The sequence below is a fragment of the Dromaius novaehollandiae genome, chromosome 19 (assembly GCF_036370855.1).
Source record: "Dromaius novaehollandiae isolate bDroNov1 chromosome 19, bDroNov1.hap1, whole genome shotgun sequence".
NCBI lineage: Eukaryota > Metazoa > Chordata > Aves > Casuariiformes > Dromaiidae > Dromaius > Dromaius novaehollandiae.
In genome coordinates this window covers 12,357,532-12,383,513 of record NC_088116.1, presented here as the reverse complement: position 1 = coordinate 12,383,513, position 25,982 = coordinate 12,357,532, and the positions used below count along the sequence as shown (strand labels likewise).

At 61.6% G+C, this 25,982-nt stretch overlaps 1 protein-coding gene across 4 annotated transcripts; it reads left to right on the top strand.

Moving 5' to 3' along the window:
- On the top strand, nt 1–24,420 carry SEPTIN4 (septin 4). 4 transcript variants are annotated; one of them, XM_064523463.1, is made up of 12 exons: nt 1–132; nt 9,261–9,566; nt 10,013–10,106; nt 10,428–10,514; nt 12,956–13,079; nt 14,267–14,401; nt 14,558–14,675; nt 15,082–15,183; nt 15,596–15,692; nt 15,979–16,141; nt 21,425–21,524; nt 21,896–24,420. In XM_064523463.1, exons 1-12 carry the CDS (start codon nt 130–132, stop codon nt 21,953–21,955), a joined length of 1,389 nt encoding a protein of 462 aa, XP_064379533.1. In that variant the 5' UTR covers nt 1–129; the 3' UTR covers nt 21,956–24,420. The 4 variants fall into 4 exon arrangements, with proteins under 4 accessions (XP_064379533.1, XP_025963019.1, XP_025963021.2 ...); XM_026107234.2 differs by lacking the exon at nt 1–132 and adding an exon at nt 6,859–6,909; XM_026107235.2 differs by lacking the exon at nt 1–132 and adding an exon at nt 8,496–8,945.
- The last annotated feature ends 1,562 nt before the right edge of the window (nt 24,421–25,982 follow it).

The following is a 25,982-nucleotide window of genomic DNA, read 5'->3' as shown; positions in this document are numbered from 1 at the left end:
CCGCCCCGGCCGCCCCCGCCCCCGCCGCTGCTCTCGCTGCTGGTGGCGCCGGCGGGGCCCGGCCGTGCCGCTCGGCAGCCGCCGCTCCCGGACGGCGCCCGGCGCCGGCCCCGCGCGGGGGCCGCAGCCATGGTAAGGGCGGCGATGGCCGGGGCCGCTCCCGGGGCCGCTCCCGGCGCGGCGCGGCGGCGCATCCCGGTGCCCTCCGTGAAGGTTACGGTGCCGCCGGGGGCGGAGCGGGCCGGGCCCCGCCGGTGCCGCAGCGGGGGCGGAGGCGGGGGGCAGCGCTGCCGGCCCGCACCTGCGCCGGCCCCGGCGCTCCGGGTGGCGGGGGGGGGCGGGGGCAGAGCCGCGGGGCCCGGCTGCCCGGCCTCAGGGTGCAGGGGGTCCCCGGGAAGGATGCGGGTGCCGCGCGCTGTCCCTCGCCGTGGCATCGGGGCGGCTGCCTTCTCGGAAAGGGGGAGGCTGAGCGCTCCGTGCTGCCTTTGGGGTCGCTGCGTGCTCCGGGCGGCACCTGCGTCCCCGCGGGCCCGGGCGCGGAGGCCGGGACAGCCCCGGGTGTCTGGCAGGCACCTGAGCGGGACAGCGAGGGCAGGGGGCTGCTCCTGGGCACTGCAAAGGGTCGCAGCCAGCCGCCTTCCCCGCCTGAGGCTGGGACCCGGAGACAGACCCGGCCTCCGGCGTCTGCTCTGCACAGAGCATCGGGTGACCCTAGGGTGCCTTTTGCAGGGAGTCTGGCAGCAGCCGGCGACTGCGAGGGCGCAGCCGAAAGCGGGGATGGGGACCGGGGGTGGAACGCCGTCCCCTGCGAGCGCCCGCCAGGCCTGCACCCTCCAGGGCTGCGTTCCCCGGGGCTGCGCTGCGAGGCTGGGCGTCCTCCTCCCCAGGGCGGTGTGAGGAGGATCAGGCGCGCTCTGAGCGTAGCTGCGGTTTGGAGGAGGCTCTGCAGTTACCTGCAAAGTCCAGAGCAGCTCAGAGCCTTCGCGGCTGCCGGGAGCAGGGCTTGGAGAGAGCTTGCTCCTGAGTCGGCAGCATCTTGCTCATCCTGTCCTACTTCTGCTTGCTCCCTTCTCCAGAGGCGGCAGGGTACAGGTGCGGGGCTGCGCTCGCAAGGGAGCAGCAGCGTCTGTGCCAGATCCTGGGGAGGCCTCGAGGCGCTTTTTGGGGCCGCGGTGGGGATGGGAGAGGGAGCGCGCCGCGTCTGCTTGCTCCGCCGTGAGCGCTCGGCCGCGGCTCGCGCGGTGCCGGGAGGCGGCAGCTGGCAGGAGGCTGCACGTGGGGATGGCCGCCCTTCGTGGGGACCGGTGTCGTTCCCAACAGGCGACGGGCAGGTTGCGACGCCGGGGCTCGGCTGCCGTGGGGCCTGGCGTCCCCGAGGCCGGCGGCGCGGGGGCTCTGCGAGGCGAGCGGGGACGGCTGGCGGGGCGGTCTTGCATAACGCGGCTCCGACAGCGCCGTCTCGCACGGAGCAGCGACTGTGGGAACCGGGACCAGTGCATTCCTTCGGAGCGGGACAGAGTGAAACGAGATAGGACGGCAGCTGGGGGAGCATGTTGTAACTGGCTTTGGAGACCGGCTCGGTGCGCGCTGAGAGTGCCTTTGCGAAAGGCTTAACACTAACCTCGGGGATGAACAGATCCAGGCTTGGAAGCAGGTCCTCAGAGCTAACCAGGGGGAGAGGGGGGAGCAGGCGGGGGGCAGCCCCCTTCTGAAGGGCAGCTGTGAAAGGGCACCTCTGTCCGGACCATATTTGGGTCTGGCTGTGCCCCGTGCAGAGCGAGCCGGGCACAGGCGAGGAGCTGGGCTGCCCCGCTGCCCCGTGGAGCTGGCACTGCGGGTCCCAGAGGCTGTATCCCAGCCTTGCGGGTCGCAACAGACTCTCTACCTACTCGTGCTGAATCTGTCTGCAGAAATAAAAAGCGTTGTGGTAGGGCAGGGTGAGCTGGGGCCTGAGCCCAGGTATGGCAATGCCCGGAGCTGGCACAGCTCTTGGCACACCTTGGAGGACCTGGAGAGGTGGAACTGGTGCTCTCCTGCATCCCAGATGGCCAGTGCTGCATCCTGCTGCTCCTAAAGTGGTCACAGCGCAAAGCCTTGCTGAAGGCTTGTCTGGAGTAGCAGCAGCTGAGCAGAGGTGAGCAATGATCCTAGCTCTGAGCTGAAGAGGACTGCAGAGATCAGGTCCTGCAGTCACTCACCGCTGTGGCCGTGGGCTCAGTGTTAGGGTCTGGGTGGCTCCTGCATTAAAGCACTTGTAGCCCTTTGGTGCAGGGCAGAGCTGCCAGTGGTGGCAAGGCAGGATTCCCATTCCCCTGCGAGGCTGCCGTGCTGGGGCTGCTGTGAGCTCTCCTTGGACTGTGCTCCCGGCCACGTAAGAGCTGCTTTATGCTCTTAGTGCACGGAATCTTCTTGTCTGTCCTCGAGCTGCCACGATGGACTGTTTACGGGCTATTCCTGTGATTAATGACACTTGTTAAAATGCTGCGTTGCTTCTAGTCTGAACAGGCCTGGCGGTGACTTTGAGGCTGTGGTTTGTGAGATGCTGCTGTGCGCGTTCCCATCCCAGAGTCCCCATGTAGATACTTGCAGATAATTCAGGCTGCTCCTAAAAGATTTCCTGATGGGAAAGGGATGGAGCTCCTAAAATATTGCACTGAGGGCCATTTCTTAGCGGCTTTTCTCTTGCGTCGTTGCTAGCACAGCTCTTACACCATACACAGACCCAGAATTGGTGCCATTGCCTGATGCTGCCGTCCCTTTCATAGGGTGCCCAGAAGCCCTGCTCCTCACTGGTATTTTCTGAACACATATCAAAGCATGGCCCAGTCCCAGAGCCAGTCCCAGCCTTGCTTCAGAACTGGGCCCTCAAGCCTCTGCCTGCTTCGAGCAGTTAACTAGGCTGCCTGCTCTGTCACAGCCTCTCTTTGCTGCTCCCCCAGGCTGTTTAAAGCCTACAGATATTGGTGCTGCAGTTCTCAGTTTCTCAACTGAGACACTGCCTATGCGGTGGGAGGTGATTGCTGGGAAAAAGTAACTTTGATTAAAATGTGATGGAGGTGCTTGAAAGCTCCTGGGAGTAGATAGGTGACTCTGTTCATCTGAAGGCAGGTTAGAGCAAGCACAGCCCAGGTGCTGAACACCCCTGGGGAAAGGGCTCCTGAAGAGCTGAGCTTCCCAGGGGCTGATCCCTGGAAAAGCAGTGCCACGGAGGGTCAGTGTGATGGCGGAGGTGATGAGGGGACTGCTGTGCCCTAGCCCCTTGGAAGGAAGAGCATGGCTTGTCTCCTTGGGATGGAATTAGCCTGTCAAACCTCTTGCTGCAGGATGGGCTGTAGAGTAACACGTAGCCTGGGTACCTGACTGCATACGTCTGTCCGGTGGGATGCTGGAGTTGGTCCTTCAGGGGTTGCAATGGGCACCTGCGCTGCAGGAGAGAAAGGGCAAGATAGACGGTTTGCCTTGCTGAAAGCTACTGAAGGCCTGAGGATGCCCAGGGCTTAAGACAGGGCTGGCCAAACTGCGGACGCTGCTCCTGTTCCCGTCTGCCTTGGCTGCTGTCCCGTCAGAGGTGCAGTGTGTGCTGTGCTGGGGTAGCACAGCTGGACATCGCCTTTAGACGGGACACGCACCTGCTTACTCGCAGCGGCCCCGAGGAGCCTCAGACAGCCTGGCTGTGGGGCTGGCCCGGAGCTGGGCGTTTCCTTCCATCTGCGCACGGAAACGTGGTGCCATGTTATGCACAGGGGTGCAGCGATGGGGCCTTTGGGGCCTCCCACACAGTGCACAGGTTGCTTGGGAGCCAGGAGCCTGTGTCCTGGACACAGAAGCTGCCCACAGCTTTCTCAAACCAACCTAGGAAGCTCGGGGGCTGGTGCGGAGCAGCCAGGGCGTAGCGATGCTGATGGGGGGCTGGTGGTTTGGCAAGCTCGGACTTTGCCCGCTGCGATCTGAAGCTGTGCTACGGTGCCCCGCTCATCCGCGGCTGCCACCCTCTCTGCTCGCAGCCCCAGAGCTGTCACCTCAGAGGAAAGGTGTGCTCCAGCTCTCCAGGATGCCGTGTGACAGGCTGGGGGCTCTTGCCGGGAGGGGAGGCAGGGAGCAGGAAGCGTGAACACAAGCGGTGGCTTGTGCAGCAGCACTGCCCGTGCCTGCCACCACCTCACAGGAGTCCCTCCCGGCAGGAGCTGCCTGCCCTGGTCACCCGGGCTGTGACAGCCTTGGCAGTAACTGCCAGAGGCAGGTAGGCTCGTGGCAGCTGGCCTCCCCGCACGCAGTGGCGTGTGTAATCCGCTTACGGGGCGCTGGTGCAGCAACAAGCTCTTGTTACAGCAAATCCCTGCTTGTAGGTGGGCTCCCATCGAGAGTCTGGGGTGGCCACGGACTCCGTCACTTGGAGGGCAACGGGATGCGGGGTGCGATCCGGCTGAGAAGAGGCATCGCGGGTGTGTGCTGCAGGCTGGGGAGGCTGTACGTCCTGCTGTGGCTGCGGAGGCTGCCCAGACCCGTTTGGTGCTTTCTAGCTGTGCAGAGGTTAGAGGCAGAAGTGGGACAGAGGATAAGATGGGAACTGGGGCCTGACTGTCTCTCAGCCTGACTCTGTGACCTGGGGCAGCTGCTGCCTGGCCAGGGAATGGCTGGGAGCCTTCCTTTTCCTGGGGCAGCATCCTGGAGGGTCATCCCGGACTATGAGGCCCCGTGCTCAGCCTCCTCAAGGGCCCTTCTGCCTGGGAGCAGAAATGTGGATGTATGAGGCCGTTGTAGAAAAGCTGTGCTGTGCTGTGCAGAGGTGTTTCAGGGCACTGTCGATGGGATACAGAGCTTGTACAGGGTGCAGAGCTCAGCCGGGGTGCTGGTCTTGTGCAGGGTGCTGCAGACTGGAACAGGGAAGAAAGAGACTGCAAAGGCCGGTGGCATGGTGGGTGTCAGACTGCTGCCTCTAAATACCTCCATGGAGGAAAAGCCGTGGGTGCCACACGATAGTGTAGCCATGCTCCAAGGGGAGAGGCTGACCAGGAATGGCTGAGGCCACATGGAAGCAGCAGAGTCTCCACCACCAGCATGTGGATGGCCCTGAAGCCGGGCAGGAGGGAGCGCTGACAGCAAGATTGGTTTAGGAAGATGGATGAGCTGGGTTATGGGGATGCTCAGCCCTGTGCAGGCATGTATTCTCTGGTCCTCATACCTGGCGCGGTTGGTTCTCCTGTCCCTCGCCCTGATGTGCTGAAGGGGGTAGCACGTCCGCTCTGCAGCATGGCCCCGTGCCTGTGCTCCTGCCTGCCCCTTCATCCTTGGGGAGTTCTCGTCCCTGCAGTGCTGGGGACTTGACACAGAAGCATTGGCCTCTCTTGGGCCTGTCTCTGTGTCCCACAGGCTCACGGTCCATCTTCCTGGATATCCTCCCCAGAACAAGCCAATGTTTCGGAGCTTTTTAGTGCTTTCCTGGCTAATGCAGCCCTTAAGCAGCTGAGTGAACCCTGCTCTAACACAGTCAGAGCCCTGCTCTCCGCCGGAGCTGCCTTGATGCATCTCGACGTGCATCAAGGTGAATCACTGTCTGTGCTGACTGAGGCGACCCCCAGCAGTGACAGCTCGGAGCTGCCCTCCTTGGAGCCTGGAGCCTCAAGACACCTCCTTGGGCTCCTTTAACCCTTTCCAAGGATAAACCTGGAAAGCCAAAGCAGAAATTGCAGCTTTGGACTTACCAGGGAACCTGCAGCTTCGATCAGCCCTGCAGAGTGCCAGCCACTTCTGCCCAACACTTCACTTGGGCTGATAAGCCCCTAGTGATAGGATGCACCCTCGGCCTCCCATCTCCTTGCCCTGCCTTCGGCCATCCTTCGTAGGGTGAAGCCCAGCTGGGCACTTGAAGCGCTGAATGTCAGCCCTGTACCTGCAGGATGGGTGTCCCACCGTGGCGTCATCATCCGGCTGCACTGTGGTGGACCGGGACCAGCTGCACTGTGCCAGAGTCCGGTCCGTCCCAGCCAGTCCCATTAGGCTCGTTGGCAGACAGAGCAATGACTTGGAGTTGAGTGGGGAAGCTTTAATTGTTGAACGCAAAAAACGCTGAGTTGTCAAACAGGCTTTTGTGGGAATGTGCCGGGTTTCTCCCAGCAAAGAGGCTCTGAGGCCCTGCTGGGGTGACTGCTCAGTGCTCCGGGGTTAGGGAGCAGGAGTAGACCGGGTGTGTGCCAGGATGGTGATGGAGATGTCTCCTCAGGCTGAGTGTCCTGCTGGGCTGTAGCCAACATGTGTGCTCAGTCCGGGTGATGGGGGTGCTCAGGGAGCCCTCTTATACTCCCTGTGTGCCTGTCCCTAGACCTGCCTCATGGACTCCCTGGGCAATGGGGCTTTGCTGGTCCGTGGTGGCTCGGCCCCTGCTCTCCCACTGCGCAGCCAGGCCAGCACGGCAGGAGAGTCAGAGCCCCAGGCTGCTGCATGGCCACCCCTGCAGCTCACCAGGCTCAGCTCTGCTCCCCGCTGCAGCCTCCCCAGCGGTGCAAATGGGCCTGGGGGCTCCCCTCTCCCCTCCCGCCTGGTCGAGCTGTGCACCCAGTCCTACCCCCCTCCTTGCTGGTCCTGCCTGCAGCCCCTCAGGATCTGCAGGAGGTTGTGGCTGGTGTCCCAGCATCCCTGCCTCTGTCCCCTGGGGCAGAGGAGCACCAGCCTGGGGACACCGGGCTCTTCCGCCCTCTTTGTGCCACCGCCCAGCGTGCTGGGCAGGTGCCTGGGTGCCGTGGGCGCCTGGGCCCCGCTGTGCCTGCGCAGGGTGGAGTTATGCTAATGCTGCTCCCCGTCCCCTCTCCCGAGCCTCAGCCACAGCCAGTGCCTCTCCGCATCCTCTCCTGGCTGCGGGGGACACTGGGCTCCGACATGGCCACCTGCCCTGAGCTGGAGCGTCAGCGAGAGGTACCGGGGAGAGCTGCTTCTCCGGCAGCCCTGGCTGGGGAAAGAGAGGGGGCACAAGTGGGTCGAAGGTCCCATGGACCAGGACGGTCCCCAGGCAGGATGCTGCGGGGACGTGTCCTGCACCGGGCTGGGAGGTGGCAGGAGAAGGCTCTGTTGCCGGCGCTCTTCCCGGCTCGTGCTCCCCGGCAGCGCAGCACGGAGAGCTCTGCCTGAGGGAGGCACGAGGGAAGAGCAGTGAGGATTTGGTGTAAGTTTGGTGAGGAATTGCTGTGGCATCGCCAGGGCCGTGAGCTGCTCTGTGCTTGGGCTGGGGGATGACGGGGAGCCCCTGAAGGGCTGGAGACCCGCAGGAGGAGCGGCAGCATGGAGGGGACAGGGCAGCTGCTGGGGCTGGGAGCGCTTGGTGGCGGTGGCCGTCGTCTCCCAGCCCTGCTGTGCAGCGGGGAATCAAGCCCCTGGCCTGGCAGGGCTGCGCTGTGGGGGGAGAGGGGGGAGGCTAGCGCTGAGCCCGCAGGCTTGGTCGGCATTCAAGGTCGGCGAGGCAGAGCGGACGCATGGGGCGCGTGGGAGAGGATGCTGCAATCAGACAAACCCGCTGAGTGCTATCGATCTGCCTGGGCCAGGAGAGAGGAGTGTGGGGCCCCGCCAGCCCCCCGGCACGGGGGCATCTCGGCTTGGCGAGCGGCACCCTGGTGCGTGCTGCCCTCCGTCTGCCGGGGAGGCCGTGGGCGTGCTGCGCTGCGAGGGGAGCGATGGGGCGGCCGTGTGAGTGCGCGGACCCCCAGCAGCGCCCTGACCTTGTTTCCAGCCCGCTAATTGCATGTGTCTCAGCTTGCCTCCGGCACGGCTGCCCTCGATGGTGCTGCCTCTAACGGAGAGGGTTGCAGGAGCCGGGGCTGAGCCCTGGGTGGGCGCGCAGGCTGGGAGAGGACGTGTCCCCGATGAGGGGTGTCATCTCGAGACCCCGAGCCATGGAGGACTGACCCCGAAGCGCAGGCTCGGTGGCTCTCCAAAGCCTCCGGAGACCCACAGAGGGGGATCTCTTGGCAATCGTCACCTCCTCCTAGCCCCGAAACCGGAGGTGATGGGGCACTGGCCCTGGAGCGAGCTCCCCTCGTGCCGCGTGCCTCCAGGTAGGAGGTCTCCGTCGTGCCCTGGGCATGGTCCCAGCATCCGCCGGAGCAGCTTCCGGCCGTGCCCTTGAGGGACCGCTTCTCCTCCCTCCAGTGCTTGTAAACAGGATGTGGCGAGATCCCAGCTCCGCATGTACCGCGGGAGCCCCGGCCGGGAGCTCATTCTGGGCCCCGAGCCACAGAGCTGCTGGCTCGCGGTGGCTCGCCGGGCTGGTGTGCTCCGCTCCTCCCAGCCCTCCTTCCTGCTGATGCCGCCTGGCCCTGGCCCCAGCGGTGGGGGACCCCCGCGCGGCTCGGTACGGCTGTTGGCTACTGGGCAGAGCCGTGCCGGGGTGAGTCAGGCATGAGTGGAGCCGCAGAGTGGGGTTTGGGGGCCCTGCTGGTGCGAGGGGTATCCCCCAGCTCCTTCACGCGAGGGTGCCGGGGTGCAGAGCTGCCCCCAGCGCCCTTTGCACGCGTGGGCAGACGATGGCCGTGAGTTACGTCGCCTGCCCTGGCCGTCACCCAGGACTGCGAGGAAAGGCGGTGGGGGAGCCCCAGCCCCTTCCGCCGTTGCCTGTGCACAGACGTATGCAAACGGGGGGACTGAGAGGCATGCAAGGTGGCACAGGCAGGACCCTGCCAGCCGTCCCTCCTCCCCTCCCTGGTACAGCCAGTGGTCTGGGCTCCGGCCAGCTCCTCTTTTGCTGCTTTTCACCTCTCTTCTTGGTCTCTCTCCATCCTCCCTGGTGCACGCTAACCCCGTGCTCTGAACAGGCAGCAGCGTGCTCAGGGGCTCTAGCTGGCCCGGAAGACCCCGAAGAGTGCCGGGGTGCCCAGGTTCCCCCCAGGGCCGCAGGGGGAGGTCCCCGGCCCTGCCCCCCAGAGCGCGAGGAGCCGGCTGACATCCCCGTGCAGCAAGCTGTAAGCGTCCGAGCTGCCCCAGGGGGTGCATGGGACCACGTGCCCCAGCCTGTCCCAGTCCTACCTGTGCGCCTGTCCTTGGGCAGAGGCTGTGTCCCTCTGTGTGCTTGTGTCCCTCTCTCTCCCGAGGTGCCCCTCTCTCCCAGCCACCCTCGCGGTGCATGTGGCCGACAGCTGAGGCTTTGGGCTTGTGACACTGATGAGTCAGGTGGTGCGGGGCTGTGCTGCGGGGCTGCATGCCTGCCATGGGCATCACCGTCACCATACGCTCTCTCCTCTCTGCTCCTCTCCATCCTCACCCCTTCTGTCACGCAGATAAAGCGCTTCCTGAAGGAAGACTCGGACGAGGCAGAGCTGGCCCAGTTCCTGAAGGACTATCCTGGGGGAGAAAACCTTCGGAAAGTGGAGCCCGAGGAGAGCAGGCGGGACTCCGGGCCCGGCAACCCCTTCTCCGGCATAGGCAGGGCACCCGCCGATGACCCCACGGATGAGAAAGATGCCCGGCCCTTCTCTCGCCCTCGGCCCTTGGATTTTCAGCAGCACATCACGGCCCCCGCACCACCAAGCCCCTCTCGGCCCCGGAGCCCCTGGGGCCAGCTGGACCCTTACGACTCCTCTGAGGTAGGAGCAACTCTGGGCTGAGGGAGGTGGTGAGAACGCACCAAAGGAGTTGGTGTGGAGGATGCTCCCTCCTGGAGACGGGAGCTGCACCTCTGAAACCAGGGGCATGGGGCCTGTGTCAGGCATGGCTGCATCCTGCGGCACTTGGACCCCATGCTACCTGGAGCTGGCAGTCCTGCAGAGCTTCCCATAACCCCGTGGCCAGGAACGCTGCCCAGGGCATGGTGCTCGCTCAGCCACCGAGCCCTTGGCCTGGCTGAGTGGCTCTGCGGGGCTGGACCTTGCTCAGCAGTGTGGCTAGAAAGAGAGACGGGAGTTGTGAGCCCTGTGGCCAGCCCGTGAGTGGAGCAGCCCCAAGCTGGTCTTCCAGCATGGGGAGAGCATGGGGTGGGATGTGTGAAGGCAGCGTCACCCGTCTCACGTCCCCTCTCTGCCTCGCCCTGCAGGATGACAAGGAGTACGTGGGGTTTGCGACTCTTCCCAACCAGGTCCATCGGAAATCGGTGAAGAAGGGCTTCGACTTCACACTCATGGTGGCAGGTACTTGTGGCCAAGCCTGGCACAGCAGCTGGATGGGGGGACGGGATCCTGGACACTGATGGGGGTGCAAATCCCAAAAGCTGGGGCATGGAACTCTTTCCTGCCCCCTTTAGCTGTCTGCTGTCATGGACTGGATATGCAGTTGCATCTCCTGATCCTGAGCACAGCCATGCACAGAGTTTCACTAGTATTTCTGGGCTTGTGAGGCCTTGGCCCATATGGGATCCCAATTTGTGGCCCCAAGGCCTGGCTGCCCTGATCCTCCCAGCTCTGTTCATCTTCCTCCTGCTCTCCCCTAATTGCGCTTCCCCTTCATCCTAGGGGAGTCTGGGTTGGGGAAATCCACCCTCGTGAACAGCCTCTTCCTCACGGACATGTATAAAGATCGCAAGCTCCTTAACGCTGAAGGTAAGCGAGGCGAGAAATAGCAGGACGTTTTGGTGCGTGCAAGGAGAGCACAGCCCAGGCCACCCCGCTGCTGGGGCAGGAGGCTGCCTGGCCAGGCCGAGCAGCTGGCACCGCACAGCAGAGCCCGCGTGTGCCGGTGCTGGCCGGTGCCCAGGCATGGCGTCCTTCCACACGCACCTCCGTGCCGAAGCACCAGGGATGCAGGCTGCCTCCCTCCCGGCAACCCGGATCGCTGCCTCAACGTCGCTGATGGACCAGCTGAAACCCACGTCTTTGTCCGGGCTCTCTGGGGACCATGCCAGCAGCTGGGGCCACGGTCAGCGAGCCTGGGGCTCGTTCCCGTGCCGGCCGGCCGGCTTTCTGGGCGGTTGGCAGGTGGTGCGGCTCTCGCTTGCATATTCAGCAGGGCCCGAGGCAGGGTGCCTCTTTAATGCTCTGATTATCACGGTGGGGATCTTGCTGGGTTTTGAAGTGGCTTGTCTCCGTTCGCACCTCTAGCGCCGTTAATCAGAGAGTTGACAGCTCCTCTCTGCGCCCAGCTAGGGTTCTTCAGTTCATTACCACTGAAAAGCTGTGTTTGTCTCTTTTGGGCTTTATTAAAAGAAAAAGTACGCGTAGAGTTCTGCCAGCTGCCTGTCGGCGCCGGGTAGCGCTCCAAGTTACCGGATAGGAGCTGGGCCCTTCATCCCTGGCAGCACAGAGCCCAGCGACACGGGTTCCCCCCCACGGGGCTTTGTCCCATGCCACAAAGCAGTGGGAAAACAAGCCCGAGCTTGCTGGGTTTCAGATGGACCCAAACCAAACCCTCGGATCCGAGCAGCCGGGAGTCTGGGGACAGTCCAGGTCTGAACTGAGGTCCAGGCAGAGGCCACACAGCCAGTTACTCTGCTTCAGCTGGAGCGGGCTTTCAGATTAAAATAGCTAAACAAGTTTGACCCTCCTGGTGTTCGAGAAGGCTATTTAATTTGTTTCTGTTGCTAGGAGCTGCTTTAAGCTCAAAGCAGTCTGTACGTATGTGGCTGTGCACACAGATGTGAGTCGGCATGCAGTGTTATAGGAGTATTCATAGGGATTCAGGGACATGGGGTCATGCATGGGGTCCTGAGGGTACCCGTGGTGTCCCCGTGTACCCATATGTGTGTCCCCATATCCCGGGGATACAGGGAGTGGAAGACACCCTGGAAATGAAGCAGATCACCTGCACTAGGTCCAGCCCCAGTGGACACCCATGCTGCTTTCCCTGCAGAGGCAGTCCAGCTTCCTCAAATGCCGCCACTCCTTGCTCTGGGGTTGCGCTTGCTCCCAAGTCAGAGGGATAGAAAACCAGTTTTTACAAAACCCACTAGAGCTTGGCAGCCTGTTGTGCTTGCTGTGGCTGGCCAGAGCACAGCGCTGGAGTTTCAGCAGAAGCTGCCACATCCCAACAGATTTAGGATGGAGGGAGAGAAGGGCAGTTTGCACATGCGCAAGCTTCCAGTCGCAAATTGAATCTTGCTGCTGAAATGCCAGGGGACTTTTAATTGGGGATTTACTTTGTGGAGGGAACTAACCTTATGTCAATGCTTATGATGCGGGGGATTTCAGCTTGGATTCTTGTTTCCCTGGCTGTGTTTTCAAACTGAGGGATCCAATGGGCTTTTCTGACTTTGAAAGCTCTGGAGCTGGAGTAGCATCCAGGCCGTGCCATGGCAGACATGGCTCAGGAGTCAGCAGGGAGTAAATGGGGGCTGGACGCAGTGACTGGAACCTTAGGGACACCAGAAGTCTGGTTGCTTCCTGCAGCCCCTCATGGTTGGGGTCTCTGACCTAGGAGCTCCCCTCCAGTGCATGGAGACGGGAGAGCAGCGGCTTCAGGCTCAGGGCAAGGCAGACGTTGATCTCTGGTCTAGTGGTCAGCACTAAACTGTTATTGGAGAAGCTGTGCTGTGCGATGGAGCCCTTCCCTTCCTTGCCGGGATGCTGGTGGTCATGGGACAGTCCTGTGAGATGTGCCACGGGCTGCGCTGGGCAGCGAGGGTGGGGGCTCGTGTCCGGCCATGCACAGCCAGGGCTTGTTCTCAGCAGCGGTTCGCGGAGCATCCTGCTGGCATGCAGCATCTCCACGCTCGCTGTGCTGGACCACAGTGCTCGCTGTGCTGGACCACAGTGCTTGGTGGGAGCTGTTCAGTTACCCTGGGCTGCCCTTGCAAAGCCCAAAAAGCCCCCAGCCCCTGCAGCCCCCCTGGACAGCAGGTGAATGGTTAACACGGCTTCCACACGTGCCAGGCAGCCCTGGGCATGGCTGCGCTGCGGGAAGCCGCCAGACAGACCATGGCAGGGACGGCCAGGCTGGAAAAGTCTCCAGAGGGCAAAGGTCTGGCCTCCATCCCACTGCAGATGGAAACATAGCCTCGCTTTGCCCAGGGCTGCCCAGACCATGGTGGTTTCTCTTGCCTCTCCAGAGCGCATCACGCAGACAGTGGAGATCACCAAGCACGTGGTGGACATCGAAGAGAAGGGCGTCAAGCTGCGCCTGACCATCGTGGACACCCCGGGGTTCGGGGACGCTGTGAACAACACCGAGTGGTGCGTCCTGCTGAGAGGGCCGTGGCCTTGCTGGCCAGTGTGACGGCGGAGGTTTCTGCCACCGGGTTTGATGCAGGGCTTTGATGGGGTGCGGTGTGCCGTTGTGGTCTCCAGCTAGGGGAGGCAGGTGGCTTTGGGTGGCTGCGTGAAGAGGGCCAGGGGTGCCACGATGCGTGGGGTGGTTGGCCGCATGGGGCTGGGTGGCTGGGGAGCGATGCAGGGTGCTCTCTGCTGGGAGCGGAGCTCGGGCTTGCTCCTCCGGGCCGCTTTGGATTAGCAGAGACAGTCACACAGGGCTCAAACACGAGGCAGCTCCCGGAGTTGGGGCCCGGCTCATGGAGAGAAGTCTGGCTCTTACAGACTCAAAGGAAGGGATTTGTGGCCCAGTCGAAGCCACCATCCTCCAAAGCACAAACAAATGCCAGGAACATCTACCCAAAAGGGGCACAGACTGGAGCAGGGCAGGATTTGACCATCACACCAAAGGTTTCCAGCCTCGAGCTGCAACTGAGCCTGGAAGAAGGCTTCCTAGGCCTGTTCCAAGGTCCCACTCCCAACATCTCCCATTCTCCAGCTTTCACTGAGCCACAGGCTTTCTCATGCTGCTTTTGGGTGCCAGCTCTCTTCAGCCTGACAGATCTACCCCAATCTGCCCATGGCAGGGCAGCATACAGGTTGCCTCCTGTTTTGGGGCAACTTTTGCCCAGCAATGGCTCCAGCCTCCTCCTGCTTGCAGCAGCTGCTGTTTCTGGGGTCAAGAGCACCACCTTGATGTGTGGCCTCTCCAGAAAGGGGCTGACCTATGGCCCGCACCCCTCTGCTCTGCGAGCCTGGCTGCCATTTAGGTGTCCTAGGTCCAAATACCCCCGCCCAGCCCAACAGCCAGGAGCCAGGGACACAGGAGGGATGCTCTGCAGTGCTGCAAGCCTCCTGGGCACCTGGTGGGTCACGTGGCCACCACTGTCTGCCTCAACGGCCAGATCCTGTTAGCCTGGGGGGACGACAGGGCTTGCACTGCCCGTCTCCTTGGGGAGCAGCGCTGAGCCTGAAAACAGCACAGTGGGGCCTGGGACTCAGGGAGAGGGTCTCTCCTGGGCAGGTTGGGGCTGGGGAAGGCTGTGGGTCCTGCAGGATGGGGAGTCACCGATGCTCACTTCACCTCTCTGCAACCCCTCCTGTCCCTCCAGCTGGAAGCCTGTGGCTGACTACATTGACCAGCAGTTCGAGCAGTATTTCCGTGATGAAAGTGGCCTGAACCGGAAGAACATCCAGGACAACCGTGTCCACTGCTGCATCTATTTCATCTCACCCTTCGGCCATGGGTATGAGCAACCCCGACCTCCCTGTCCATGCTCAGTAAGCGGCACAGATCATGCTTGAGGGTGCTGGGCACTGCCAGGGAAGCTCACAGCAACGGCTGTGCCAGTTTGTGGAAGAGACTTTGCCACGGGGCAGCACTAACTGTTCTTTCCTTGCAGCCTTCGTCCCCTGGACGTGGAGTTCATGAGAGCCCTGCACCAGCGGGTGAACATTGTGCCTGTCCTGGCAAAGGCTGACACCTTGACACCCTCCGAGGTGGAGCGCAAGAAAAACAAGGTAAGAGGAGGCTGGGCGAAGGCAGGGTTGAGCCCAGAGCTGTCTCACTGGCTCCCTGGGTGCCGTGGATCCCCCCCTCAGCTGTGGGGTCTCTCCATCACCCCCTTCCTGGGCTTCACCAGGGAGCATCCTCTATGTCCCCACTGCTTCAGGGGACCCTGCTTGCCCATGTGGCCCCCAGGGATGCACTTCTCCAGCTCTTGGCTGGGGCCTGGAAGGGTACAGAGGAGTGGTGGTGTCTGTGACACCCAGTCTGTCTGGGTCCCTGGAGAGGACAGGCTTGTTTCATGGGTCCATGGCTAGTCTGTTGGGGGACACTGGGGCTGTGTGGCCCTGTTTGTGGCATTTCCCACCCTGTTTCTGGGGGGTCAGGGCCCTGTACATCAGCCAGGCTGTCTGTGTGCAGATCCGTGAGGAGATCGAACAGTATGGGATCCGCATCTACCAGTTCCCTGAGTGCGACTCAGACGAGGATGAAGAGTTCAAGCTGCAGGACCAGGCACTGAAGGTGGGTCAGGCTCCTCCACTCTCTTCTCGAGGGCAGAGCTCCAGGGGAGGGAGGGCACGTTGTCCTTGGGGGACCCTCAGGACTCCTTGCAGCTCCCTTCAGGGCTGTGCAAGTCCCCAGGCAGGCCCAGCAGTCCGCTCCAGACACGTCACCATGACCCCACTGGTGCCAGCCAGACCCTGACCACAGCTTGGCCAAGTGGCCAACAGTTGGATCAGGCTGGGTTGGACAAATCAGTGCTGTGACCACTGCTGACCTACCTGGTGCTTTCTATAGCTAGGGTTCCCAGGCATCTGGGCAGACCCATGCCAGATACGGCAGAGGCCAAAGTAGGAATGGACCTGGGATTGTGAGCCGTGGGTAGTGCAGTGGGTAGGACCGAGTCCTGCTAACGCTCGTGGTCCTCTTGCAGGAGAGCATCCCGTTTGCTGTGATCGGCAGCAACACGGTCGTGGAGGCCAAAGGCCGGCGCGTCCGTGGGCGGCTCTACCCCTGGGGCATTGTGGAAGGTAATGCAGTGGTGGGACCCAGCAGCTCCACGCCTTGGGCCGTGCTCCCGGCACCTCCCCCATTGCTGTGCTGGAGCTTTGGGAGCTGTGGGGCACAGGGACACCACGCACTCCTTTTCCATGTGGACAAAAGCAGTGTGCTTTCTCCAATGTCACCATCCCATTTGGCCTAGTTGTCTGCTGTGGGGGTCTCCAGGATGGCCTCTGCTTGCCCCGACCCATCCCAGTGGGTTTTGGGTGATGCAGGGGGCTGGCTGTCGCCTTCTAACCCTGGCTTCTCCCACAGTGGAGAACCCGTCCCACTGCGACTTTGTGAAGCTGCGCACAATGCTGGTGAGGACACACATGCAGGACCTCAAGGACGTGACGCGAGAAACCCACTATGAGAACTACCGCACGCAGTGCATCCAGAGCATGACCCGCATGGTCGTGAAGGAGAGGAACCGCAAGTATGGGGCAGGGGAGGGGGGCTGTGCTGGGAGTGGGGCTGTGGGGCCTATGCCATGCCATGGGGCTGGGATGGGGAATCATCTCTTCTCGGAGCTGCTCAGTTTCCCTGGGCCAGGCATGTCCTCAGCCCGTCGCAAGTGATGATCTGTGGTGTCCATGTTGCAAAGAGCTGGCCCAGACACAAATCGCGCCTGCGCTGGGCATTGCCGTGTGATGGGTGAGGAAGCGTTGGTACCATGGTGGGGCACCTCTGCTGGGCCAGCGGTGGTTTGCCTTGCAGCTGGGCTGAGTCCAGCCTGAGGGGCCACCCTGAGAGTGAGGGGGACCCTCCATCCCCGTGTGCTGGAGGAGGGCTCCAAGGGCTGGAGGAAGAGGAGAGCAAGTGGCTGGTGTGTGCTTGGTGAGCCAAGTGGGTGGGTGGCTCCTCTGTCCGTGCATTGCACCCAAATGGCGGGACCAGGGCTGTCCCAGGCAAGGGTGAGCATGGCCAACAGCCTGTCCTCCCTTGAGCAGGATGGAGATGGCAGCAGAGGTCTTGCATGCCCCTTTGGTGCTCAGCAGGGAGAGGATGGGAGATGGCTTGGCCTCCTCCGTGGCTCTGCAGCAGCTGGAGGTGGGATGCACCTCTCCATGGGGTGGGGGAAGCCAGCTCTGGATTTGGGGCACTGCCATCCTCTTTAGTGGCTCCAATATGCTGTGGCCCAACCCATGGGAACCCCCAAAAAGCAGGGCCCCAGGTGGTGCTGGTGAGCAGACGGGTGTTGGAGCAGTGTGGGAGACGTGGGGGCTCCTGCAGCCCTGATCCCCAGCTCATGAGGCCGAAGGCCCAGCTGCCTGTGCCAGGCACAGCTGTAGGCATCTTGCCCTTGGTGGGTGCCTCTGCGGGCCGTGCTGGCACAAGTGGCACCCCGCGGCCCTGCGGCATGCCGGCGGGGTGGCGAGACCCCAGGTAAGCATTTGAAGGCGGCAGGCAGAGCGACTCCTGGCAGCGATAGGCACATCTAAGCTCGTCTCTCCATGTGCGTTGTTTTGCTGCATGCTGCGGGAGAAGGAGGGATCCCTCCGTGCTGAGGCTGTGCTGTGCCGACTGCTCCACGGACTGAGCCCGGCAGTGCCCCCCGAGGACCGCGGCGGCGGGGGCCAGCCTCGTCCCTGCCGCTGGCCCTCCTCCGTCTCCACATGTGTCGCAGGGCTGTGTCCTGCTGGACGCTATATAAAGTACTTGTTACCAAACGCTGTCTTGGTCCTTCTGTGTCTGCACAGAGGAGGGAGCCCGCACCCTGCCCGGACCCCGGTCTATGGGTGGCCAGCAGCGTTCCTGCGCTGGTGGGTGCCAGGGGTGCGGAGGTGCCTGTCCTGCTCCCTGCAGCTGGGCCGGATGCTGCCTGGCTCTGCAGGGAGCCGTGGGGAGAGCAGTCCCCATGTGCCCCTGCCCACTAGCCCTCCGGGCTGCCCAAACGGGCAGCTGCGAGCCCTGGCTCCCCATGGCCGAGATGGAGCTCGGCTGATAGAGGGAGGCACCCGTGCCAAGCAGACCGAAGTCCTGAGGGTGCTGGTAGCACCCGCAGGCCGCGTGCCCATGGCTGAGTGCCGGGAGGGTGCCGGGCCCCAGCTGTGGCTCTGCTGGTGGGATTCATCCCCAGCCTCAGCCAGGCACGGTGGGATTAGGGAGGGGGACGGAGCCCCTGCTTGGCACTGCTGCCCCAGCACCTGCCGACGTCACCCTGCAACCACCAGAGTGGAGGAGCGGGGAGCTCTGAGCACGTGGCACCCAGGGGCCCGTGCCAGGGCTGGGCCACGCGGTACCTGTTTCGGAGGAGCAGCCCTGGCGTGTAGGGGGAAGAGCACGGCGGGATGCGGCCATGCCAGCACCTAGGAAGGGGGAAAAGGAGCACAGACAGCTTGAGCCAAGCCAGGCGTTCGAGTTGGCCGGGCTCTGGAGGCGGCCGATTGCCTTCCTCGGAGCGGGGCTGGTCACAGCTGCGTGGGGAAGGGCTGTGTGAGGGCAGCGTACCCAACCTCCTTAGCCCACAGCTGGGTGGGCAGATAGTCTGCAGTGGGCGCACGGGTGTCCTCGAGGCATTTGGCCCAGGGCTGGGCAATGTCACCGCTCTGCCTGGCAGGGGTGATGGGAGCTGGGCGTTTGCCTTGGCCCCAGTGTGTGACTGCAGTCCTGCCTGGCCCCCTGCTCCTGTGCACCCGCCACAGCTCGTGTGCCCTGGCCTGCAAAGCAGGGAGGGCGTTTCGTGGCAGTCAGCCATTCCCGGCCCAAAGGCTGGACAAGGGAAGTGCTGAAGAGCAGGTGCTCCCAGCGCTGCTGCACCAGAACCCATGGAAGTGCTGCTTCAGGCCTTTCTTGGTACCTGGGAGACCATTTTAGGCATGGAAGGTGCTGCTCTTTTTGCAAAGAGACTGTGGTGGGCCCTGCTTTTGCCCATCCCAGCTCTCTATGAGCTGGCAAAGCTGCTTGACCCAAGCTCAGCGCCCAGATCAAGCCTGGTTCAGGAAAAGGTGCTGCTTGTTCCTTGCTGCATGGGCCAGAGGAGGATGAGCTCACTGTGATCCCAGCTGGCTCCAAAATTGCCCCTATGGCAAGGATCACAGCTTTGGGAGGCTGGCGAGAACAGACAGTGATGTCCAAGGTGGTTCAAAATGTGACCAGAAACCAGCATTTGCCTTTGCACACTTGGGTATACCCCAGCACAGTTGGGATCCTGCAGATTAAGGACAGCCTGCCTGTGCAAGAACTGGCTTGCGCATCCTGCAGCCAAGCTTTGCATGCAGAGATGCTGAAAAGTGGCAGCTTGTTCCTTGCACTGGAGAAACAGCAGCCGCACGTAGCATGCCGTGTGATCATTAGGAACAACAACGGCATCCCAGCTACATGGATCATCCGCTGGAGCAACATGTAGCCTCTGGCAGGACCCAGCTGATAGCTGCGAGGAGACAGGTCCCTTCCAGTGTGGTCCTTGTTGGAGATGCGATCGATTCAGTCTGCTCCACTCCTGTCTAAGTGGACCAGCCCCAGGCAGGATATCCAGAGCTCCTAGCACAGGGATACATGTTAATTGAAGTCCGTTTCCTCATTGATGATTGGTGAAAGCAGCATGGAGCAAACTCAAAGCTTTCTGGGAAGTGGCTGGCCAGCGGATGGTTGTGCTCCGTCAAGGTTGTTACAACCCATTGTGCCACAGCACTGGAGATCTGGGAAGAATGTGAAGCACTGAGTTTAAAAGGTTTTAAACCATCAGAAAAAGATATCTGGCAGACACAAAATGCCTTTGATGAGCAAGATGGGATGCTGCGGGCTCACTCAGTGGCCAGTGCCAAGGCCTGGCCCCTGCATGGCCATGGGTACCGCTGTAGCACAAACAACCAGCTGGGGTGATGAGGCTGCAGCGGTCGGCCTCGTGCGGGAGATGTGGGTGCTGCCCTTAGCTGGCTCTGAAGTAAACCATGGCTGCCCTCAGGGAGGTATGGGAGGCCAGAGGGACTAAAGCATTCACCTTGACTGTCCACAGTTCTTGTGAGGAGCTGGGAGATGCTTTGCAGTGCCAAAGATGAATCAAAGTCAAGGTCAAGTCACACTGGCTCTGCAAATCAGGTCTGGTGTTGGTAAATGAACTGATATCCCTTGAAATGAGAGCAGGGGCGGAGGGGAATCTAGTGGCAGGCTCAGGCCCGCATGATGATATGTGGCTCGGGTGCTTGGGGAAAGAGGCCGTAGGGTGCCTCGTGCCCAGCGCTTGCCTTGGGTTGTTGCCTCTTCCCAGCTTGCTGCAGCAAGACCGATGGGTGGATTTGTTGTGCACTGGGTGTGAGCCCTTCAGTCTGCCCATCCCGTGCTCCGAGCACTGTGCTGGGTTGCACCGGTGGCCCTGGGGCCCTCTCCTTGCTCTGAACCACAGGACTTGGAACTTGCTGTCGGGATGGCTTGATGCAAGCTGGAAGGGAGAGCTCAGTTTTGGTGATTTACTGATGTGGGCTTTCTAGATGAATTAGAGTTTTTTTTTTTTTTCTTTTTTCCCCTTCCCCAAGATGGGAGTCCTGAAGATCTCACTCTGAATTTTGTAATGTGAGATCATGCTATTGCAGAGTCTGTGTCTTGTTGTGCTCTTTGGCCATGTGGCACCCCAAAGCCCAGCACCAGCAGGGCTGCAATAGTTATCACAGTAATTGAGGAGGACAATAGCTGCTGGTGAGGCAGAAACATCACTTTCTTCACTAGACCAACAGGATCTGCTGGCATAAGGAAACAAACACATTCTCTTGGGTACAGATCTATGCAACCCATGTTGTTCCCATATGCCACAAGATCCTGGTTAATCTAGAGAAGAGGCTGGACCTGGATCTGCCCCAGAGCTCTTGTTCTTGATGGAAAAGCTGAATTTGCAGGCATGCAAAGCCATGTCTTCTGGGCGCATTGCATAGGGTGAAGACAGTACAAACCCAGCCCTGGTTAGAGTAGGACATTTCCTGAACTGCAGTGTTACAGCGTGGACCATAACCAAACTCATTCCCACCTGGTGGGCAAGTCAGAGTCATCAAGGTATGGGCTGAGGGGGATGCCTGGAGTTTCCCATCCAACTGCTGCCCAGACCAGGGCTAACTCCAGAGCTGAGTGAGGTGCTCAGGGCCTGTCCAGGCAAGTGTTGAACATCTCCAAGGACAGAGATGCCACAGCCTCCCTGAGATCCATCCCAGGGCTGAAGCACTCCTGTGAGAAGGAGCATTCTCCATGGGTCGGATGGGAATTTCCGTCATTGCAACTTGCATTCGTTGTCTTTTACCTTTTCTCTGTGTATCTCTGTGGAGGCTCTGCCTCCGTCTTCTCTGTAACCCCCTTTAGGTGGTGGAAGACAGCGATTAGCTCTCCCCTTTGCCTTGTCTTTTCCAGGCTGAACAAGCGCCAGTCCCTCTGCCTGTCTGTGTGCTCCAGCCCCGACCCTCTGGGTGACCCACCAGTTTGGTGCCATCTCTCTTGCTCTGCAGGGCCCAGGAGCAGGCACAGTGCTCAGGGTGGCCTCTGAGCCCCTACACCTTTCATCCGCACCTTTTGGGGTGCACACTGCCAGCTGCGGCCTGCAGGGCTGCAGACTTCTGGCCACACAGAGCCATGCCTGTCCCTGGGCTCATGCATTCCCCAGTGCCACCCCAGCTCTGATGCCTCGGGGCCCTGCACCATGCAACGTCAAGGGTTGGAGAGTGGGGTTTTCTGGGGTATGGCCTCTGTGGTGTGGCTATAGAAACTCCCTTGTCTTCTCTCTCTTTGCCCCTTGCAGCAAGCTGACAAGGGAGAGTGGGACGGATTTTCCCATTCCTGTCATCCCCACAGTGCCGGACTCCGAGACAGAGAAGCTCATCCGGGAGAAGGATGAGGAGGTGAGTGCAGGACAGGCTGGGAAGGGCAAGGGCAGGGCTCATCCGAGACCCAGTGGCTCTCGCAAACACCTCCTGTGGCCAATGTCCCTGTGCCCTGTCCCCAGCTTCCCTGGTGGCACAGCTGAGAAGGGGAACCCTTTCTGTGGCATCCTGCCAGCAGCTGTTCCTTCAGCCGTGAAGTCGGGGGGGGAGACATTTGAGGGATTTGAGACTTTCTCCTAAAACAGAGCTTTTGTTGATCCAAATCTGCTTGGGATGTTTGACTCAGATATGTTTCAGAGGGAGCTGGCACTGCCTGGGGGAAGCTCACAGCATGGGTGCCCAGGGAGATGCCAGGCCTCACTGGTTCCCATTGCTGCCATCTCTTCCAGCTGCGGCGGATGCAGGAGATGCTCCAGAAGATCCAGAAGCAGATGAAGGACTCTCACTAGCCCTCTCCTCCTCCTCCTCCAACCCTGCCCCACTCAGAGACCAGAAATGTTTACATCACGCTACATCCTGTCCAAGCCAAGCTAGGAAACTCGGTACCAACAACACACCTATCACCTTAAGCTGCTGCAGTATCGCCTTATCGAATCTCGCAACGCTTGTCCTCTGGGAACGTCGAGGAGACACGGCTTCATTCGTCCCGGGCTGCCGGCTGGTGCACGCCCTGGGCCTCCCCCCGTCCACTCGTGTCCTATCTGGCTGCCATGTTGTCTCCCCCATGCTGTGTGCCGCTTTCCACCTTAGCGGTCCCTTCTGTCCCTGCTGCCTCGGCCTTCGCTCTCGCAGCCCGGTGCCTCCTCTCTGCTCTACCCCTGCCCCAAGACCCTGCGGGCTGCCAGACCGGCAGGACGCAAGTTCTGACCTGGCCTTGGGGGATGGCAGGCAGCAGCCCCAGCATGTCCTGGAGGCTGGCACAGCTCCCGGGAGGGGTGCTGGGCAGCTCCTGGTACCCTGGCCGTCCTGCTCCCCCTGCCATCCGTGCAGCAGCCCTGTCCCCGTCCCACCTTAGGCTGTCTGCTCGTGCTACAGGCTTTACAGAGGAGAGCTTGGCCAGTGGCTTAAGGAAAGGTAACATGGGGGCTGAAGCGAGAGGACTCATCCAAGGCCCAAAACCCCGCAGCCCCAAAACCCCGCAGCCTGGTGTCGTATGCCTGGAGAGCAAGTTCCTCACCGGACTGGCCGGGGGCCGTGTCCCCTGCACGGATGCTCTGCACGATCCCCTCCCGTGTGGCAGCGCCCAGCTCCCCTGGCTCCGGCAGTGCAGGAGCACGGCCCCGGCGGGCTGGTGCGTGGTGTCTGCTGCCAGCTGCTCCTGGCGCCTTGGCCAGGGCAGCAGCTGCTCTGCACCGTGTCTCACTCATCTCCTGGCTGCTTCCAGAGGCAGCTTGACCTCCCTTGGCTGATGCTGGAGCTGGGAGCTGCCTCAGAGCACAGTCCCCTCCTGTGGCGTGGTGCACAGCAGCCAGCGCATCCTTCCCACCGCTGAGCTCGACTCGGGCATGGGGGGATACTGGCTCCTGGGCAGGGACCACAGTGTGGAGGTGTTCCCCAAGTGGTCACCGAGGGCCGGGAGGGGCGTCTTGGCTGGGGATTCAGGACATCGGCCCTTGTCCGCCTCTGTGCCAGCACCAGGAAGGCTTTAGGAAGGCCTGAAGCTCGGTGGTGCCCAGAGCTGTGTCAAGCCCTGCATCCTGAGCAGACTCTGTGTCCCCAGCAGGCATCTCCCCTTAGAAACACCCCGGCAAATCCTTGTGGAGCTCTGGGCTGCACAAGGCTTTGCAGGGAAATGTACAGCACTGCTTTCGGGAACTGCGACCAGCCGTGCAGCAGGGTCCAAACCTCTCGAGCAATGCTGTAGAGGACAGCCCTTCTCACCGGGGCCCTGGCCAAGCTCTTGGATGGGGGGGACACACCCTGGTAAGGGCTGCTCACTTGGCAGGGAGCAAGACGGCATCAGCGCTGTCCCCAGGGCTGAAATGGTGGCTGTTCATGGGAAGACGCTGGGCAGGGATTTCCCCACCCAGAGCAGAGTGCTGTGGGTGCAGCCTGGACCTGCACCCATCCCTCTAGGGGTGTTTCAGCCTCTGGAGCCACTTTCTTTTCTGTCATGTCCCTGTGTCACCCGAGGATGTCCCCAGTGAGTGTGGCTTCCCATTTAAGCACTGCTGAGTGCTCCCCGCCGGCAAGCCTTGGCCCGTACCTCCCCACGAGTGGCCGCAGGGCATCTCCAGCACCTGTGGCCCCAGGGCACTGGGGGACATGGCGAAGGAGCAAAGGAGCCTGATCCTGCCTGAAATCTTGGCTCCCCCCAGCTCCCTGCCTGGTAACTGGGAAAGACGAAAGGAGATGGTGAGGCTGTGGGGAGGGCTGGAGTGGCCCCGAAGGGCTGGCAGGCACAAACTGGGAGCAGTGGGAGTGAGCTGGCACAGGTGAGCTTTGCCTGTCCCTGGCAGGGCCAGCACCAGGGCCACCCGCTGAGCCCGGGGAAACCTCCCGGGTAGCTTCGAGCAGTGCTCCTCAGGCCCAGCAAGAGGTTTGCGTCCCAGTAGTCCACGTGTCTCGGCTTGAAGATGGCTGAGGTTATCTTGAGGATCAGCGTAGATGTCGCAGGGCATTTGGGGAAATGCCCGTCACGTGCGTGACCTGCGTTCCTGAGTCGGCCACAAGCCTGAGGAGTCCCTTCTGCCACCGTGTTTGCGGGCAGGGATCCCCCAGGGTGTATTAGTGCTTTCAACTTCCTTTTTTATCTTGCTATTTTCTTACAGAAATACCTACCTTTGCATGACAGTCATAAATGCATTTATTAAAGTATATAAAGAGTATAGGTTTATAAATTCTTATAGATCTAGTGGAAATATTTTTATCCCTCCACAAAAGTTCTCAATAAATACAGCTGACTTGGCTTGTCCGCAATGGCTTTTCGCTCCTGCACAAGTGGCCGTGCGTCCCCGGGTATGCGCACCCGTGGCGTGCCCGCGTCTGCCTCCGCGCGCCTGCGATGGGGGCGGCGGGCAGAACAGGCTTCGGGACAGCAACGAAAGGGCCAGTGCCCTCTCGCTCTGGGCTGCCTTTTTCCTGGAAAGGTCTCAGGCGAGGCTCATGCCTTTGTGAGAGACTGGACCTCCTGTCTCTGCAGTTGTCGCGCAGAAATCGGTGGGGTTTCTTCTGCACCCAGAGCGGCTGGTGTTGGTGCAGCGCATGGGAGTTTCAGCGGCAGAGCCGGGGCTCGTGGACGGGAGGCTGGAGAGGCCCGGGAGCCTGAGCTCCACAGGACCTGGCTGAGGGGAGAGCAGGCCCCGGCACCTGCCTTCACGCGCTGCCTTTGGGGCCTGGACACGTCCCCTGGCGACCCTGGGTGCTGCTGGCCACGGGGCAGTAACGGCATCGCTCGGCTCAGCGCTGAGTGCAGAGACCTGCTTCTGGACATGGGGACATAATTTCCCTTGATCTGCTGGCCACATGATTCCCCACTAGGACACACAGAGGGAACTTGGCATGGCTGGATCTCCCCTGCATGTACCAGATGCCCAAGGGTTACCCCAGTCCAGGGCTCCACTGGGAGCTGGCTGAAGGGCTACCACAGGCGGGCTGAGAGCATGGCACAGGGATGTACAAAATCCATGCCTCTGCTCTCCTTGCAGCAGGCACCCCGCGCCCTGCAATCCTCCCCCTGCACCCCAATATCCTTTAACCTGCACCTGGATATCCTCCACCCTGGCCTCTTCCCCTTGCATCCTGCTATCTTTCACCCGCACCCTGCTACCCACCCCCTGCACCCTGCTCTCCTCCCTCCTGCGCTCTGGCTTTCTCTGCATCACGTGGCAGGAAGGGTTGGCCTGGAGGTGCTCTGCCTCCACTATCACCTTCCCTGTTGGTATTCTCAGTGCTGTCTCTGCTGAGGGAACGGCAGACGTGAAAAACCTCCTGAAATGCATACAGAGAAAGACCGCCAAGGCTGGGTCGAGAGCATCCGCCTCCCAAAGGACTGGCGGCAACGGGGTCATGGGTCTGATGTTGGGAAAAGAGCCCAGCTTCCAGAGCATCTGAGAGCAGGAAGGATCAGGGAGGGAAAGGGCCAAATCTCCACCCCTGCAAGGTTTTAGAAACAGCTGGGCAAACAGCTGCTGGCCTTATCCAGCCTATGACAGCACCAGACGGCTGCCCACTCTCTCTGGAGCCCCTCAGCTCTGCTCTCCACGACGCAGGAGCAAGCAGGCCCTTGGCACAGCCACGAGCCCCACCGTGCACTGCACAGGGTGGCAAACAAGTGGCGGCCGTTACTCTACATAGAGGGGCTGGCGAGCACGGTGGCACATGGTCGGTGTTTTGGGGGTTAATCTGCACCGGTGCCAGCCCGGCCTCAGGGCCTCGGTGCGGGCTCAGCGCACACACCGCGTTAGGGTTGCGCCTGGCTCCTTCGCAGCCAGCTCACCGGTGCCGAGGCTGCGATGTGAGTGTGCGCAGCAAGAG